Below are 20,160 nucleotides of genomic sequence, written 5' to 3' on the forward strand. Positions count from 1 at the left end.
CAGTAAAGGACAACAGGATGATTCCCTGTCACACAACACATGCAGTTCGGTGTTTGGGACAGTTATTATGCCAAAGACATGGACTTGTTACCGTATGAAAAAGTTGTAAAGCAAATGAAACCATTGAAGCTCCCATTTATTGTGTGCTTTCCGATGACAGTCCTCTCTGCGTCAAAATGAGTGCCTGCTCCTGCAAGAATGCATTGCAAAACAAGCATCTATTGTTGTTCTTCAGTGTGGTTCTTCTTCTTTTTAATGCCAGCACCTGCCAGAGGGGGGATTAGGGAGAGGCTTGTCAGTCTCTCACACACACTCTCCCTCTTTCTCTCTTAAAGGTTGATTCCACCAAAGTACAACTTTGTCTAAATACTTCCAGATTTAAGGGTTTAACCCAATTTTTCAGATTTTATAATGCAGGTGTTAGAAAAGATGTTTGGAAGGGGGAGGGGCTTATGAATCGGACTCTCTAGGTTGATGCCACCAAAATACCAATTTGTCTAAATACTAGTTTTAAGGGTTCAATCTAGAGCTGAAACAATTGATTAATCAATGACTAAATTAATTGTCAAGTATTTTGATAATCAGTTTGAAGCTTTTTTCATTATTAAAACATAATTTCTGATTGTTTTAGCTTCTTAAAAGTGAATATTTTCTTAGATTCTTTGCTTCACATAACAAAGAAATCATTAAAACTCATTCATAACTTATTGACCAAAATCATTTTGGTTTGTGGACAAAACAAGACATCTGAGAACATCATCATTTCCAGGTTTGACAAACACTGGTCAACGTTTTTGTGACATTTTCTGACATTTTATGGACCAAATGATTAATCGATTACAAAAAATCGTTAGTTGCAGCTCGAGTACAATCCACCCAAAATCGGCAGCAAGACGCAGGCGCGATCATAATTTTGCTGCAGAATTTTCGAGTTAACTTTACTATCTATGGTACTCCATTCCAGCTGGTGAAAAAAAGAATAATTGGCTTCAATGGGTTTTTCACCAGTAGTTGTGTTTGTGTTTAATCTGCATTTACATCCAGGTCAAATGACCCTTTAATACACACAGGTATTTATCGACTTTAGCTCTAATCGGCATCAGTAACCCAGGTGAACATGTTTAATTATTCTTGTGGAACACATTTCACAATAAATGAAAACACCACAGGGCAGAACAACCACTGGCAAAGGGAAGGGTGTTAATTGAGTTTGTTGGCAAGAAAAGCTGCTGTTGCTTTCTATAGAGGCTGAGTGCTCTCATCTCAAAGATGGCTTTTAAAACTTTTGTCATGGTCCTTTTGAAGAAAATGCTTACTACTAGCCCGTCCTGTCTTCTTTGGCTGCTCAACACTGTGTGAGATTTGTTTTTACAAAATGTGTACCAAAAAAACAACCTTTGTGTGCGTTTTTTAGTTGTTTCTTTGTAAATGTCTTGTTAATATGTTTACTTCGTCTAGTGTTTATATTGTCTTGTTTTAAATAATTTTTCCTCTCTGTCATAAGGCCCTGCCTTTTGCCAGGCTGCAGTTATAAATAAGAATGTGTTCTTAATCTATCCTGCCTGGTTAAATAGAGGTTAAATAAAATAAAATAAAATAAAAATATGGCTTTACTAGCACTGTGTGCTTCTTCCACGTCACCTGCTCAGTCGAGATGTAAAGTGCCCTCCGTATGGGGAGCTGGAATGTCAATACAGCCTGAAAACAGACAAACAGAAAAGGCCCACTCAACATTGTGTGAATTTGTTGCAACGTTTTAAAGCAACTGAAGTTTGTTTATATCCAGGGTATCCGCGGGGTCTTAAAAAGTCTTAAATCCAATCATTTGAATTCAAGGCCTTTAAATGTCCTAAATTCTCCTAAAATCTCATAAAAGGTCTTAAATACAATTTTTAAAAGGTCTTAAAAATCTTTTAACTTTACTTTTATTTAAAACATGCATAAACTTCAGTCTCGCTTTGAAATGTTTCTATTTTTCAGGACGCGATATCATGACTACAACACGGAACTAAAGTAGGCCACCTGTGCTGCCCGGTGACAATTTATCAAGGCGGGCACACCAGTTAGTGTGCTGTGCACGCGCTGCGGTGTGTTACAGCTTAGCATAGCAGTGGAGAAAACTTAATGAAAGCCCACAGCTAAGCCGAATTGCAAGTTCAAACATTTGTGGCTCCAATTTTCCTTCATGTCTTTTGTACCCTTTTGCCAGTATGGATTTGAAATGGGTCTTAAATTGTATTCATTATGGTCTTAAAAAATCTTAAAAAGTCTTAAATTTGACTTGTTGAAACCTGCATCTTTGTTAAGTTAGTTTGGTCAACCATGGAGGATAATTCTGTAGAGTAAATTAATCCAAAATGTTGAAACCTCTTCCACAAAAGGCTACAAACTGAAGGTTTCATGATGGAAAAGGTAACTACTATTATCATACTACATTTATGACCACATTATTCCCGTGTCTCTTCTTTTTTCACATGTTTATATTGTGATGAAAATAGTGAGATCCACACACTTGGACTAGAGCTTAGGCAAATCACATATAAAGTATTTAAACTTGAACTCTTCTTTTATATTTATATACCTATACCTATATGTATACATTGTGTCTTTCATACACCAGTGAATACGCCTGTACAAGAGAAAACAATGGTGAGATCTCACCATGTACTGACAGTGATGGACTCTGGCATTGAAGAGCGATTCCAAAAATGTATTTCAATAGGTGAGCCTGGTTCATAGAAATGGCAAAGTCAATGTTGTTAACGTGTCACTGACTTATACAACAACACTTATCCAGCCTATCCCTTAAATAAACATTCAGAAGAGCGTCTTCACTTCTTGGCACTCACTGATCACAAGACGTTCTCTCCAGACTGAGGTAAGAACATCTTCTTATCTATGCTTTAGTCTTTAGTTTTATCCCCAGTACTGAACAAGGTTTGCATGTATTTTTTCTTTCAAATGTGACAGAATCAAAATAAATTGGACATTTAAGCAAAGACACGATCACTCGTCGCAAATCACAGATATTTGTGAGCTCACTTTTTGGACACGTGCAGTATGTGCATATCAATTTGAGTGTTTCAACTGGTTGTGGAGCTTGGCTGATGTAGGGTAAATTAGGGTGATGATCACCATACACTGGTTATGAAAGTTGTTATGTTGTAGTGAAAGTGAGTAACTTGTAGTGAAGGCTAATCAAACCATGACCACATTTTTTAAAGATATAGAGAATGTACACATTAAAGAAGATTGAAGAAATATAGTGACACTTTTTTAGGAGTCCAGGCTGTCAATCTACCAACGCCCATATGCCATTTAAATGCATGACTATATATATGTCGTCATGATTTCACTTTTAAAAGCTTTTTTTTTTTTGTAATTCAATGAAATGAAATGTACGTTATTGCAACGACTCTTGAGTTGCATGAAGTTGATAATCAGGATCCCAATTAAGATTGTATCTTTCATAGTGCTTTCCATTATAGAAAACTGAGAGAGAAAATATCATAAATATACTGTTCATTGAAAAAAATAACAGCCACAAAATCAATGAAATGGTCACTGACCTGAACTTCCGTCCCTTGAAAACTGTAAGAGTGTATTCTGGCAACTTCGCTACTGCAACAGCATGTACAGCGAAAGACAAACAAGACAAGACTAGAAGGCGTACAGAATGTTTTAGTTGAGTTGGTGCCAGTTAATGAAAAAATGTAATCCAACCTGCTGCAAGTGAACTGTTGCTGCAAGTCCTATAAGGACATGATTGTTTGACGATTGCTCTTTGTCACTGATTTGATGTAGATTTTAAAATGTAACTTAAAAAAATACTGCACTGATATTTTCACCCTTTACCTTTTTTTGATCTAATAAAGCAGTTTCCTGAGTTCAACCTCTGTTTGCAATTGTCCCATCTGATCAACCACCTAGTTCACTTACTTCTGGTTCTGACAGATAAGAGCCTCATGTCCAGAAGGACCAACGTAGACAAGCTGAACGTTTTTAGCAGAAGACAAATCTCTGCTACACAAATAGACGTTGACATTATTGATATTATCCATTAATTTTATTGGAGAGATGTACTGCAATGATTTTGGGCATTTAATTTTGATCATATGAACATGTGACTTTTTTTCTTTTCACAGAGCTGAACCACCGCCGCAATGTTTTACACAGGTGTGTGTCGGAACATCCTTGATGCACGTCGCAAGAAAGACGGTTATGGGACCTCCACTAACCCCGTGAGGTTCCAAAACCAAGACTATCTGCAGCTGAAGAAGTTCATTCTCAGCAAACAGGCAAGGTACATTGATGAAATGTTCCCCCCGGACAGGACCTCCATCGGCAAAGGTTCCCTAAATCTTCCACTGGACCAAGTTGTGTGGAAGAGACCAAGGGTGAGTATCCTGGTGGCAATGGAAACAAAACCAGGACGCAAGCTGTAAATAGTGTTTTAGAACTTGATTGTTTTGTAATTTCTTACCTTATCACTTAGTCCTTATCACTTAGTAATGTTGCAGTTTGTGGTTGGTGGGCCCCCCGCCTTTCTGCAAGGAGGTTGCATGTTGCATTTACCAGATGCATACAACAATGACAAGTTAGTCCAGTCAAATTATTAATTAAGTGTAAAGGAAAGTGCAGAATTAGATCTTTAGATGTGTTGCTAAATGCATCTTACATTACTTTTAGTTAAACCCTGAGCGATACAAATCACCAATGTTAGCAAACGCGTTCACGAACGTCGCCTCAAATGACTGCTGTCCGCTGCTACGAGCCATAAACAGCTAACAAGTATGAAAGCGTGAACTCTATGGCACTGGTAAAACTATGTGTACTTATCAGTTAGTGCTGGGACCGGTTAAACGAGCACAATCCTCCGTGTATTTTTAAAATGGTGAGCTTCGCTTAGAGTGCCACCACTGGAGAGGCGAACAACTTATTGGGAGACGTGACGTGAAGATATCCCCTCCTCTCTTTGCTCAGTTGGCATATGACGTAAGTATGTTTGTGCATGCCCCAAATTTTTTTTTAACATGAGAGTCAATGGGAAAGTACTTGGGCGATTCTCCACGTCAATCAAATTGCCCCAAAAGAGGCGGGACCATAAAACATGACTTGAATCTCATGATTCTGATTGGACAATGACAGACAATTATGTCTAGAACACTGATAATAACTACTTTTGCTGGCAGAGACGGCTGAAAGGAATATTAGTACTATTAGTAAAAAAAAGAGGAATTGCTTTGTGAAGGGCAAAAGACGAGCCCATAGAGAGAGTGGTGACCCAGGGGGGAGAAGTGCGAGTATAAACGAGGCTTTGGGGGGGGAATCAGAAATACTGTTCTACTGTCAGTGTGTAGAAAACGAATGATCTTATTAGGAATAAATCTGCCTCTTGTTATAAGTCAGTAGCTGACTTTGCTCGGCCTATTTACACCACTGTATTTTAACGTAGGTGATGATGATGTTACTTCGAGTGCTCAACATTTTCACATGTGATATAAAAAGTTTGAGAACCACTGTATTAAACCATTGACATGTTTTGTGATCAATTGCTCTGTTACAGGAATTTGCCTCCAAGCCATCGTTTGTTGTTGACGGGGTCTCCAGATTTGACTTTGGTCAAGGCAAGATCGGTAGGGAATCTCATTCACTCATTCATAATTAATGCGTATCCAGCAGTGCTATTAATAAATGTTTGTGTCATTATCATCATATCGTCATCATGACCAAAGTGCAGACGACACTTGTTCAGTTGTACGAATTCAAGCCCAAACAAGATCACACAATCCCACTTTGAAATGCATGCTGTGATGTGAAACTCTGAGTCTCTGTGTTGTCTGCATTTTGGTTATTAACATCAAAGTTCTATTACACTGCCCAAACATGTCAGTGACTCTTTTTCACAGGTGACTGCTGGTTTCTTGCATCTATTGGTGCTCTGACATTCCAGAAAGCCATCCTCCAACAAGTTGCACCTCAAGAACAAACTTTTGATGAGGACTACTGCGGGATATTCCACTTTCGGGTAAAGTAACAACGATTACTCCGACTGTGGTGAATACAGCATGTCTCATTTTGCTATAAAACATTTTTCTTTCTCAACTATTTAGTTCTGGAGGTTTGGGAAATGGGTGGATGTTGTCATTGATGACAAGCTACCAACAATCAATAACAAGCTAATCTTTGTCCAATCCAAAAACCCAAATGAATTCTGGCCTGCGCTTCTGGAAAAAGCCTATGCTAAGTATGACATTAAAAAAAACGAAATTTCAGTCAGAAAAACTAGGCAAAGGCATTTCTCAGTCAGATAGTGTCGCAGTGAGATTGCTCCCACTTTTCATAATGACAGTACTTTTGCACCTCCTGCCAGGGTGTGTGGCTCTTACACAGACATGATTGCTGGATCGCCGCTCGAGGCTATGGTGGACTTTACAGGTGGTGTCCACATGAGGATCGACCTGACAGATCCTCCTTCAGACCTGTGGGAGCTCATGGTCAGAGCTGGAAACTCAACGTCAATGATGAGCTGTGGGACACCTAAGGGGGTAAGTATATACAACATGCATTTTTTTCAATAAGCGGTGAGATTGGTGATTCATTTTTGAAACTGGAAGTTACCAGACACCACCTTCTAAAATGCACCTATTGAATGTTACTAGGTGTCGATTACACTTATGTCCACTCATATGTGCCATCCTTTATCGCATTAATGTATTCAGTGAAGCTGCAGCAACTTCCACCCTCAGAAACTCCCACATTTTGGAATAGTAACGACTATATATAGTTAATTTTCAAGCATTTTTGCATTCTACATGTGAATGGTCTTCAGGAAAATCCATCCATCGGCTACTGCTTTATCCTCCACATGAGGATCGGGGTGCTGCTGGTGCTAATCCCAGGTCACATAGAGCAAAAGTTGGGGTAAACCATGGATAAGGTTTGCTTTCGCATATGCATAGTTCTAAACGAACCAAAATAGACCGTGAAGACCATCGGCACCGGAACCAGACTCCCCCTTCGATTTCCACCAGACGCGTCACCACCGTGGAAAGTTCCGGATCACTAGAGCTGATCGCTAGCTGCTGTAACGCGCCCAGTGGGGATTCAGGGTTATACCGTAGCTCATCTCATACCCATAATACATTGAACTATACCGGTTCGTTCCATTTGGTTTGGTTGCTTTCACACCAGAGGAACTGTACCAAATTGGGGCGGTTGGTTTGTTGCGCACCAAAGTACCTACGTAAACGAACCGAACCAAGGGACCAAAACGTTTGGTGCACACCAAATGCTGTTGGTGTGAAAGCACCCTATAATTCAAGTGTGAAGTAAGCTTATACTTCCATTCCAACACTGCAGTCACCTCTTGGTGGCTAACTGCTACTTCTGACCTATTTCCTATTTCACGTTATGAACCGACATAGTCTACAGTAAAAGAAGCTTCACAATCAGACTACACGACATTTTGTCTTTCAAGATGGTTGGCCATGTTCTGACAATCACAGTGATTACTGCCGTGTCTTGTTCAGAGGACTGACAACACTATTTGTGTTCCACTCAAAACCTCAAAGATGGTGTTTTCAGCTTTGACAAAGTGTTCTGAAGCTCCTCAATGTCACAAAAACCTCTGACATTTACAAGCAACTTCGACTTAAAATCTATGGTAGATGAACATTAATAACGCTTCAGCACTTCAGCTGAAACCTCATGATACCATGGTGACCTGGAAAAGTGCCAGGTGATTGTCAACTGAACCTCAGTGTTATTGGCAGCGATAAATTATTATGAGTGACAGCTTTTTCCTCAGATAAAATATTAAGTGCTAATGACACAAAGAGGTTTTGTAATTTTTGGGTGGAGTTGGCATTTTGAATGGGTCCACTTTAATGAAATTGAACCCAGTGTATGAAGCTGTCACACCCGATTGCCTGTTGCCAACATGGCTTTCAGATTGAATTAAATTAATTGATGTCATGTCACTTACGAATCAAATTCTGCACAGAAAACATACGGTACACACTTCTTTACATTTCAGGAGACAGCTGCAAACAATGTGCTTCCAAATGGGGTGGTCCAAGGCCATGCCTATACACTCACGGGTGTGTATCAGGTGAGTAACTACTGACTTTGCACAGATTTCATCATACTAAATGTTGTCTTTTGTTTATTTCTGATGCAAAAACTCTCTGGTGCTAATGTTCAGGTGATGAGTGAAGGGCGACCCGTACAACTGGTGCGTATGTACAATCCCTGGGGTAAAACAGAGTGGAATAGAGACTGGAATGATAAGTAAGAAAAATCATAACAATATTTTAAAAGCCTAAGTTACCTGCCTCTTGAGTGACATATTCAGAGTTGTTTTTTTTCACCTTAATTCCTCCTTCAGGCGTTACAAATCACACCTAGACCACCTAGAGTCAGAATTTGTTTTATTTGCACACACAAATTAGTGATAGTGAATTTGACCTGAGTGGTCAGCACTTACTCTACTGACCCGTCCAGGGATTTGAACTGGCAACCCTGCAGTGACAAGCCCAGTTCCATTCCACTTGGCATAAGGTTGCCATGCTTGGCCATCTCTACTGACAGTTAACACAATGAACTAGGAGAAAGGATTATGAGGAATATTTTTGTGTGCGAGTCTTTGCAGCTTTACTACTGCGATGTAACTGTATGTGCTTCCACTTTAAAATGCTTCATGTTCTCTTGCTTACTGCAGGTTATAATATTACTGACAATTTATTACAATATTCCCTATCTCTTACGTCCTAAAGGTCACCGTTGTGGCAAACCGTGAGTCCGAAAGATCGTGAGATTTGCCTCACAGGGATTAATGATGGGGAATTTTGGTAAGCATTAAATATCATTTTAAAAATGTTTATACGGTAAATGGAACATTATTTGTGGCATTTTTGTTTTCATTACTCATGGTTCATAGTTAAAAGGTACAATAAGAGGGCCGGGCAGTTTTATATATACAAGAAAAGTTTTCAGTACAATGTTTTGTAATTTGATTGATATGCCTCAATGCAGATTGTATGCAGATGCAATGCTTGGATGTCTCACCTTGAGTGAACAACACAGAACAAGTCATCTTCATCGATCAAATGAATCTCAGATTGTTTTTTTCATACTAATCAGGATAAGACTAATCAGTGTCTTTTTTTCAACAGGATTAGTCTGGGGGACTTGCTGAAATTCTTCAGCAATGTTGACATCTGTTGCGTGTGTCCTAGCTTTCTCGATGGAGGCTCTGGTTCCCTCTGGCAGGCATCAGTCCATCAGGGCCGATGGCTCGCTGGAACCACTGCTGGAGGATGCCCAAAGTACTCTGGTACATCTCAATGTCTGAAATCCTCTGCTAGCGTATTACCTAAAAAAGACAAGCATGGCACCAAATACGTAGATGAAAGACATGGAGACATATGTAAGACACCTTACAGACTGAATTAGGGTCTACTAGTCTGAAATATAATCATTTAACTGATGCTAATTAATCTCTTATGAATTATTGTGGTGGCACACTGGTAACTCCATTACAAAGGAAACATCATTTGAATGAACTGGCTGCTATATTTCAGTCCAGTGTCTGTGTTAGATGGAGTCTGTGCTCGCGTGTAAAACAAAGTCACTGCAGTGTCTCCCATAGACCGGAAGTTCCAATTAACGCTGTTTTTTGGTGTGCGTCTGTACCATTACTTCGTTTATGGAGCCCTGAAGTTTAGAAACTGGGTTTTATTGTCGTCTCGCAACAAATGATTCAGGTCTGAAAAAGCCTAGAATCATTACGTAAGGATCACTTACCTGGCCAATCACAAAACAGCTGGAAAAGCTCTCGTTGGCAGGCCAATCACAACACTTCACGTCAGTCTTCTGGGGGTGAGATTTCGGTCTGAAACAGCACGGCTGTCGAGAGCTTCAGTGAGGAGAGATTTCTATCGGCTCGTTTGCAGCAACTAGGAGGTTTTTGACCATAAAATCAAGTTAATGTATGTAAGTAGACCGCCATAACTCGCATATGTGAGATAGGACCACTCTATGGAAGCTTCAAGTTCCTGACGGTCTCAAAACAGATTAAAAGCATGCCAATTGTACGTTGGCCAGCTGAATACTCCCACTTGGTCCAGGCCCCCTGCTTGAACATGCCCACCATTCTGCCGAAGCGAGCTTCCTCCACCTCGGCACGTGCCTCCTCCTGGATCAGATTCTGCTTCTCCTTTCCACTGGCTTTACTGGAGCTAGGTTTTGTATTGCTACCCGGCCCTCCCAGCAGTCATTGTGCCCACTCGGATGCTGTGTCGCAACCTTGCCTCCACCTGTTCCACTGCATCCTGGGTGCGCCACTGTGGAAATACGTCCACGTAAATATTACACACTGGACCTTTAAGCTTTTCAGGTTCCTCCCAAACCCATGTTATGTGACCTGCCATGGCTAAACCAGCAACAAGTCGGCCCAGCGCAAACCGAGTAAACTAAAAAATCTTCTTTTTTTTTCAAAATTGTGCAAGTTGAAGTTTCGTAGAAGCCACTTCATGCTTCAAATCACAGTATTGTGGGTCTTAAACCATCAACTTTGTATCTGAAGGGTTGTTTGATCTTGTGAAGCGATTCCCAGTTAGTGTGTGGAGATATCACATTCCAGTGCTTTGTTTTGCGGCCAATCTGCTGTGCGGCTACCTCCTCACTGCTACTGTGCTTCGAGAAGCTGCTGTGTGTTCACCGTGGAATGAAGATGGATATGGAAAAATGCAGAAGAACTAAATCATGGCTGTAATTCTTGACAAAGACTGAGGCTTCTGGTCATGCCGACACAGATCTCACTTCTGCTATGAGAGCGGACTTGTAAGCATATAAGCTAGCCGACTCTATGCTAACGCTTTAGCATACAAGTTAGCACTCCAAAGTTTATGTACAACAAACGGATGGATTATTTAGCGGCCGAAAGAGAGCAGGATATGAGAATAACTGGACACCTTGAGGAACAGACACAGTAGTTACTTCTGAGATGACAACATGAAGCCAGCAGCCCGAATTAATCTTTTATCTTCTCATGGGGTGAGTTTTCATTAACGCCATTAATATACATTATGTTAGTGTTCATTCGAAGTGTTCATGTTTGTCTCCCAGACACTTTCTGGACTAATCCACAGTATCAGATTGAGATTGGCCAGTTACGCAGTGAAAGTTCCAAGAATCAGGGGGAAAAGAACGTGCTGGTGAGTCTCATGCAAATACCAGACAAAAGGAATAGAAGCCTGGTCCAAAACCTCCATATTGGATTGTCAATATATGAGGTAAATATTGAAGTTTATCTTTCAAATGTTTTGTTTTCTGTCAAATTACCGGGTGGACATTATCATGCCTAAAATTGTATGTATTGTAAGCACATCAATGATATGTAATCAAGTTTTATATCCAGGAATATTAATAAAAAATCAAAAAGCTGTGAAATATGTTTGTGCATGCATTTGTACTACAATTTGCATAACTTAACCTCTGAGAAACATGTAAATGATAATGATATGACACGATATACATAATTAGCATTTTCTTCATAATGTTTTCTCTTCTGTCCTCAACATAAACTCATTTTCGTCTGATTGCGTCGAAGGTGCCTGAAAAAGTAAGTAACGTTTTAGAACACTGTTATTTTGCATTCAGCTGCACATGGAAATAAAACATCTACTTATTACTGGTATTGCAGTACAAGGCACAGAAGGGCAAGTTTCCAGCCTCTTTCTTCACCAACCCTGTGGTCCAAACAAAAACATACCTGAGGGCACGTGAGGTGATGGAGTTCGTTGCGCTGAAGCCCGGTGAATACGTGATCGTCCCGGCCACCTACGGTCCTAATGAGACGGCCTCCTTCCTCCTGACCATCATGTCCAAGGCAGAGACTCGCGTCCGGTAAGTTGCTAAGTTGGTTTGTTAACTAAACCATTAAAACTGTTATACATGTGCAACTAAAGGTGATAGCTGTAAAATATAAGTGTTTAAGACGGCTACTGCAACTCCAATTCAAGCATGGGTGTATTTGCCAGATTTTCTGTACAACCTGTCCTCCAACTGAAACATCACTATGGGCCATTTTGGCCAACCACTGAATATGACCCAGAAGTAAGTTTCTAGCAGTATTTTCAACTCAAATAGGCGTAAGTGTTAGTGCAGTTACGGTTAGGGCTAAAAAAAATAAAAGAGAAAGGGATAGGCAGTAAGTTATAGATGATGACATAAGTCAAACCCATGTCATTCACACCAAAGTACAACACTTTAACGACTGAGCAAACTGCCAGTGGAATCCTCACTGAAGCAACTTGATGACAACACACCCAAGGTACCACATTGTTGAAATTTATACAACCACGAGGGGGCACCAATTTTCTATTTTCCAATTCCTGCTTGCAACGACCCATAGTTACCATGTCAATCTCTGCACTTATACTCATACACACATATGCACAGTCATTCTATTCTCATAAACATTGATAATATTTCGTTGATTTTCCGTGTCAGCAATAGCTGACCGTAAAAACAGTTCACATATAGCTAACCTTGGTTGATGTTCCTTGTCCAGAAGAAAAATGTCCACCCCAACATGTCTCTCTTCAACATTTTCTCCACTTTCAACTGTCTTTATTTGAACGCATCATCTTCATCTGTTGTCTTCTGTCTAATGCTGGTGTGTGAGCACTAATTTGGCCATGGAGACCACTGTGAGAGAGAATTTGACAAACCGTTCTTGGAGATACAGGGGTTTCTGGTTGAAAAAGGGCTAGCCCTGGAGTGTCGAAGCAACAAACGCTCCACTGGAACAGTTGTCTTACAGGGTCTGCCTGACCTGGGCTTGTCATGAACATATAGAGCGAACAGATATCTGCCACCTCAGCAGCAGGCTTGGTCTTCAGGCTCTTGATCATCAACGCTTTGGTCTGTGGTTGAATCTGTGGCATGTTGTCAGAGGACAGGTTGCACTTCACATGAAAGTCTGGTGTGCTGGGGGTGTTTTAATACACACCTGGGAATGTGCTAATAACAGTATTTGTCACAGGTGAAGCTCTAAGCTGGGATTTGTTGAATCATATCAAGACACGACAAAATACCGAGGTCTTTTAGATTTTTTTTCGTTTTCTGACATAACTGGCAACCCGTGGTTGCTCGGCAGCTGAGACTCTACTGACTGCAATGATTGGTAGACAGCGGTAGGTGGCGCCACATGCCAAAACATAAACATGATTTGCAGTCTGCAAAATATTTTTTTAATGCAAATATTTTGGCTGTACTGTTGTTGATGAGTTCAGTTTGTTATATGAACATTATTCCTGAGTCTCTGTGACATATTAGGAGGATTTTAGGGCCAGTTGCTTTAGATTTATTACATAATGCATCTTTAACCATTTATTGTGGCAATAGATTGATTGGAAATAAAGTTATATGCCATTTTAAGCTACTATGTCCTTGTGTGACAAGACTTCTGTCAATGACTGTACATATATTAGGGTGAAGAAACAGGGTAAACACAAAGACAGATATTGAGCATCCGTCTAACTTCCCAAATGCCAAACTTTAATCTTAGGTGTCAAAGTAAAAATGACCGTGACAAGTTTGTTAATGCTTATATGTTACTTTCCAACAACCAAGTCATCTGCTGATGTCTCTTGTTCTTACTTTCAGTGGAAATTCTGAAGAGCATAACCATGGAGAAATAGAAGAGGTGCGTATGATTGTAAAATATTATCAATGTGGTTCCGCAGCTTTGTTCCATATTATAAGATTATATTATAAGATATAATAAATGTGTATTACCCAGTATGTTGTTCATCTGAAGCTGATAGCATTTGATCTTTTGCAGCCTGTGCCATCCGATAATGGAAAAGACGATGAAAACAAGAGAAATATTTTCTTCGAATTCTCTGACAAGGTAAGAAGTTTCTTCTGATTTTCTTCTCTAAAAAAGAGGAACAAAAGGGGAAAAAATCTTTTTTTAAGTAACTTAAATGATTTTCATTTCCTCTTTAACTTTTCCTACAACAATAACGTCATTAATTAACATCTGAGTGATTTATTGTATTCTGATCGAAATTGCGATTTCAGACAACGCGATTGTCAAAGCTATGTTTTTCTGCAGTGCTCCTGACTGACCCACAGGCTTTTATCCAGCAGGGTGTCCTGGCGTTCTCTACTGAAAATAATAAGAAACTAGAAAAGCACTAGGAGAGCGCAGACCTCACAATTGGATCTTTTCCTAAAATTGTTCCTAAAACTTCCTCTTCGAAATTATCTCTTCTCACTAACAATTCTGAATTCAAATGGACAGGTGACCAAATAAGTATGTTTTTGCTTTGATTCCATGTTCAGAATGAAGAAGTGGACGCTGAGAAGCTTCAGATGATTCTAAATGATCGCATCCTGAAAGGTTGAAAGTTGAAACATAAAAATAGTGGACACTTTTGTTGCACTACTATGTTGCTGTGCATTGTTAATTAACTTCTTCTTTTCACTTTTTTTATGTTTAGGAGACTTGAAATCTGGTGGCTTCAGCGTTGACGCCTGTCGTAGCATCGTCGCTCTGATGGACGTATCTTAAATGACACCGGTTATGAACTTCTTTAAAGTACATATAATGGGTCCATGGGTGGGGTGCTCTCCTTTTTCTCTACTGCACATTGAAGTTCTGAACGTAGTCTAGTAGTAAGTGGTTCTTTTAACAGACATGAACATTGAACATAGGAAACAACACTGCTGCTGAATCAGTACCTTAACATTGGCTTTAAGACGTCCATCACAGGCAAACTGAACGGTGCAGAGTTTACGCGTCTGTGGAAGAAGGTCGTCACATACAGGGTAAAAAGAAAAAAATACAACTGTGACTGGCTGCTTCCTAATAATTACACGTTTTCTACAGTTTACTAATAACAATGAATTAAGATACAGAATCATTTTCCTGAGTTGTTGTACTGCACATGAGTAACTTCTCTTTTTTTTCGCAGGACATTTTCTTCAGGTCTGATGTTGCACGCACAGGAATGCTGTCAATCCAAGAGCTCAGAAATGCAATCATGGCCTCAGGTAGATATCCATCCATCCATTTTGTACCAGTTTATCCTCCACCGGAGTGTCGCGGGGAGTGCTGTGCCTATCTCAGCTGACATAGGGCATTAGGTGCGGTACACCCTGGACAGTTCGCCAGTCCATCACAGGGGAGCCTCAAAACAACTCTCAAATGACCTGAAAACAATGATTGTTCAACATCATGGTTTAGGGGAAGGATACAGAAAGCTATCTCAGAGATTTAAGCTCTCAGTTTCAACTGTGAGGAACATTGTGAGGAATTGGAAGACCACAGGCACAGTTCTAGTTAAGTCAAGTCAAGTCAAGTCAAGTTTATTTATAAAGCACATTTAAAAACAACCTCAGTTGAGCCAAAGTGCTGCACAATTAATTTGAACACAATACAACCACAAACAACACGACAACAAATAAAAACAATAAAGGAATAGTAAGAGCTTAGTTTAAGACAAAAACTAAAATTAGAATTAAAAACAAATAAAATAAAAGTAAAAATATAATAAATAAAATAGGAAAGCCAAGGACTCTCGTCTAGCTGGGACTGAACGCCAGTTAAGGTCTGAAGTGGCAGACCAAGAAAAATGTCAGATAAGCAGAGGTGAAGGATGGTGAGAACAGTCACAGTCAACCCACAGACCAGCTCCAAAGACCTACAACATCATCTTGCTGCAGATGGTGTCACTGTGCATCGTTCAACTATTCAGTGCACTTTACACAAGGAGATGCTGTATGGAAGAGCAATGCAGAAAAAGCCTGTTCTCTGTACTCTGCAGAGGAACAAATGCAACGTTCTGGAATGGCCATCTCAGTCACCAGACCTGAATATTTTTGAAAATGTGTGGTTTTATTTAAAGCGTACTGTCCATGATCGGAAACCATCAAAACTGGACGTTTTGTAAAGAAGAATGGTCCAAAATACCTTCCTCCAGAATCCAGACTCTAATTGGAAGCTAGAGGAAGCTTTCACAGGCTGTTATTTGGTTGGTTGGTTGGTTTAGTAGCGTCTTTATGACTTACTTGACAGTGGAAAGTAAATTTTCTTAATTATAAAAGACTTTAAATGCAGATCCTAACTCTATTGTCTTCAACATGCCTGCTGTCCGATAATACGCTGCAACAAATCATTTCAGTTATGCACAGCAGCCATTTTGAAGCTCAATGGAACTGAGTCCATTATCACTTAAATTATTTACCTGTACTGTTTGTGCTGTGATCTTTTAAAATGGCTGCCATGCAAAGGGTAACATTGAGATTTGAGTGTGCGAGAGTCTGATAGTTTAGTCAAAAATAAAATAAGCTTCAAGTAAAATACAATTATTTGTTTTTTAGTTTTCTTATTTGCCTGATATCTGTTGTTCAGGAATGAGGGTCAGCGATAGCATGCTGAATATGATGGCTCTGCGCTACGGCACCTCCTCTGGACACATCACACTGGAGAATTTCATCGTTCTCGTCCTTCGCTTCTACTGCATGTACAGTAAGTACATTTGGACAACTGATGACAGTGCCTGTGGTACATATATTAACTGTTGATTTTCTTCATTTTGATATGTTTAATGTCAGTTTGTGCTTTTCTATGAAGAGTAATACTTATTTCAAGATATTTTCAATTTCTAAAACTGTGTCAAAAGCTCTCAAGAACATATATCTAACTTCCACTTCCTGTCCTCTACAGTATTTGGAGTTCTAAAAGTTTGTCTTTTTGTCGACAGAACTCTTCCGCCAGTTGTCTGATGGATCCGTCATCAGTCTTGGCGAATCAGAGGTAGAACAAGCTCTTATCATTTTAATGTTATCATTTTCTTGAGTCCACAGAGCAGTTGTTTAGGGCCCCTTATATATAAAAATATACAATTAGTGCACATTTGCACGTCTGTTCTGTTTTAAAAACCAAAGTCATCTAATTCAAGTTCAGTGTCACCACACACTTAGTGCTTCACTTTGAATACAAACGTGCAAATTAATACAAGGCCACTTTTGTGATTTTACTGCCCTCTAATGTTAAAAAACAGGAGTGACACTGGTTTGGTGTAAATAACAGAACTATAATTCATGCAATTTATACTATTAAATCTGTATCAATAATAGTTAAGCACTGGCCACTCTGAGGTGGTGCATGGGGCATCCCAAATGAAATTCAGCTTTGGGCCTCATTGAAAATGTTGCAACCAGTGTTTTGTCTTAGAAAATATGACACACTTTTACTTCACAAGTGTTGTTCTCCAAGGAAATTATGCTGACATTAAGCACTGATTATTAGAGATACTCTGAAATGCATTGAAAATGTATCCCATCTTTATTTACAGTGGATGTACCTTTCAATCTACACCTAACCAGACAGAAGATGAGCTGCAGGACCACTGATGTGACCACAATGTGCCCGACAGTGTTTCTTTAAGATAAACCGCACAGGTTAGAGTGCCCTTCTATTGTTACCAGTCCACGCTTCAATAATCATGGTCTTCATTTGACATTTTGATATGTAGGTGACTGGGAATGTACACACTAAAACAGATTTTGACAAATGTGTGGAGTAAATTGAGAGGAACATTTTACCGTTATCTATATCTTTTACTTCAATTCAGCATGGGTCTGGGTTAGGCTTTGGTTAAAACTTTACTTTATCCTTTTTAGGGTTTTGGCCTATATTTATGTGATTGATTAAATGTAATTGTGGTTCATAATGAAAACATAGCCAGTGTAATCATGGTAACATGCTAAAGATGGTGTCTGTGGCTAGTTTGGTGAATTAGGTGGAGGAAAATGACCATTTATCTTTTCCATTCACTGCTGAAGTGTGAACTGTGGGAGTATGTTCACTGTGGAACGTGGAACTAAATGCCATGTTGCCACAAAATAATTATGAGGCACAGCAATTTATAACTGCAGTAATAAAGGCTTCTTGTATTAGGAGGTGAAATGTTTTTCAGTGAAGTAAAATGCCCTAATTACAAACTTTCCCACCTCCCACAAGTGTAGTAATAGTTTTCTTTTATACCTCACACGTTCCTTGGTTGGACATGTTTTTTTCTTGAAAAAGGGAAAATTAAATGGTTAAAAATGGTGCGATGACATGGCAAATAAAAAAAAACAACTGGACATTGTGTCTTCCATTAAAAACTTGATCTATAAGTACAGTGATGGATTTAATTGTGTTGTAATTAATTGTGTCTGCTGAAGACAGAAATAGAGGTATCAATAATTTAGTATTAAGCATTTATTGATTATTTTAGTTTATTAAAGAGATTTCACTACATTAAACAGCTTTATTCAAAAAAAAGAAAGATTAAACACAAATGAAATGGCCAGCAATTAAATTACCAGGATATTTCCTGACAAAATGCTTCAATATTTGATGTCAAAATGTGTACTAAAAAAAAACCTTTGTGTGTGTATTTTAGCTGTGTCTTTGTAAATGTCTTGTTAATATGTTTACTTCATCTTGTGTTTATATTGTCGTTTGTTTCAAATGTTGCTTTACTTACGCTATGTGCTTCTTCCACATCTTCTGCTCAGTCATGACGTAAAGTGAATTTCAATGGGTTTTTCACCAGTGGGAATGCGTATAATCTGCATTCACTTCCTGGTCAAATGATCCTTTAATACGCACAGGTATTTATCAGCTTTAGCTTCAATCGGCATCAGTAAAAACATAAGAAGACCCAGGTAAACATGTTAAATTATTTTTCATCTCCTCTATTTTTTCCACAGATGCGCCACTTCTGGTGCAGCGCTGTGATGCACATTCATCCTCTGGCTCTTGCAACTATCCTTTTAAAAACTCGGGACTGGGCTCAAAGTCAATTTTATCGTTAATCAATCAATCAATCTTTCATCTGAATCGTTCAATCCTCAAATTCCATTGCTTTGTTTCCAGCACATCTGTGATGTCACATTTCACAAGAAATAAAAACACCACAGGGCAGAGCAACCACTGGCAAAGGGAAGGGTGTTAATTGAGTTTGTAAAATAAAATAAAAAATGTAGCTTTACTAGCGCTGTGTGCTTCTTTCACCTCGGCTGCTCAGTCGTGATGTAAAGTGCCCTTTGTATGGGCCGCTGGAATGTCGATACAGCCTGAACACAAACAAACAAAAAAGGCCCACTCAACATTGTGTGAACTCGTGATCATGGTTTGAGTGTAACGGACATTCATTTCAAGGAAATATCCAATTATCATACTACATGTATTGCCATTATTATTCCTTTTCTGTGTTTCTTCCACACATACATGTACACCCATAAGGACTACACTTAAATATTCCTGTGTATCTTGTTTTTCATGTTTTTGTGTTCATTCCATTACTTCTCTGATGTGATTGTGAGAACCACACACATGGACGTGAACTTAGGCAAATTACATAATTTGCATATAGTATTGAAACTTGAACTATTTTTTACATGTATGGACAGGCGGACACAAAGTATATATTGTACTATCTGTCTAAAATCATATACTGTCTACAAGTCTATACATGTCTGCATACATCCGGGAGAAAACCCTGGTGAGAATTCATCATGTGCTGACAGTCGTGGCCTCAGGCATTAAAGAGGGATTTAAAAGAACTGCGTCTTCACTTGTTTTGCACTCACCGATCACATTAGACGCAACGCTCCAGACAGGTAAGAGCATCTTCATATCTATGCTTTAATCTGTAGTTTTATCCCCAGTATTGAACATGTTTGGCGACTGAAAATCCATGTATTTTTTTGTTCAAATGTGACAGAATCAATCAGGGAAATTAGGCTGTTGATAAGTAACTTGTTGTTAATGCTATACACAAAAGGCACCTGTTTACAGTACAAAATACAACACATTTTCTAAAATTATGCAGAATGTACACATGTACAAACATTTCCCATGGATGTCGTCATGATTGTAAGATAATTATAGGAGAAGATATTTTAAGTTTTGCTTGTTAAAATGCAATATCAACTTTAATCAGGATCCCAAGTAAGATTTTATCTTCCAAAATTGTAATAAATATACTGTTAATTGAAAAATAACAGCAGCATAATCATTGTGATGGGTCACTGACTTGTTATAGAAAGAACTTCAGCCTCTTTCATTCCTACTCTGCACCTGAACCA

The 20,160-nt window shown here is 39.1% G+C and overlaps 1 protein-coding gene across 1 annotated transcript; it reads left to right on the forward strand.

Moving 5' to 3' along the window:
* Nucleotides 1-4,163: 4,163 nt before the first annotated feature.
* On the forward strand, nucleotides 4,164-18,058 carry LOC310942615 (calpain-8-like; the record flags this gene model as incomplete). The annotated part of the gene is made up of 22 exons (XM_083908026.1): nucleotides 4,164-4,397; nucleotides 5,567-5,636; nucleotides 5,910-6,028; nucleotides 6,114-6,247; nucleotides 6,374-6,548; nucleotides 8,039-8,113; nucleotides 8,207-8,292; nucleotides 8,778-8,852; nucleotides 9,177-9,337; nucleotides 10,108-10,364; nucleotides 11,064-11,297; nucleotides 11,615-11,626; nucleotides 11,708-11,910; nucleotides 13,675-13,714; nucleotides 13,853-13,921; nucleotides 14,359-14,416; nucleotides 14,517-14,578; nucleotides 14,776-14,844; nucleotides 14,991-15,069; nucleotides 16,430-16,546; nucleotides 16,782-16,834; nucleotides 17,376-18,058. 22 exons carry the CDS (start codon nucleotides 4,164-4,166, stop codon nucleotides 17,400-17,402), a joined length of 2,409 nt encoding a protein of 802 aa, XP_083764152.1. The 3' UTR covers nucleotides 17,403-18,058.
* Between the last annotated feature and the right edge of the window lie 2,102 nt (nucleotides 18,059-20,160).

The sequence above is a fragment of the Microchirus variegatus genome (genome assembly GCF_963457635.1).
Source record: "Microchirus variegatus genome assembly, chromosome: 21".
Taxonomy (NCBI): domain Eukaryota; kingdom Metazoa; phylum Chordata; class Actinopteri; order Pleuronectiformes; family Soleidae; genus Microchirus; species Microchirus variegatus.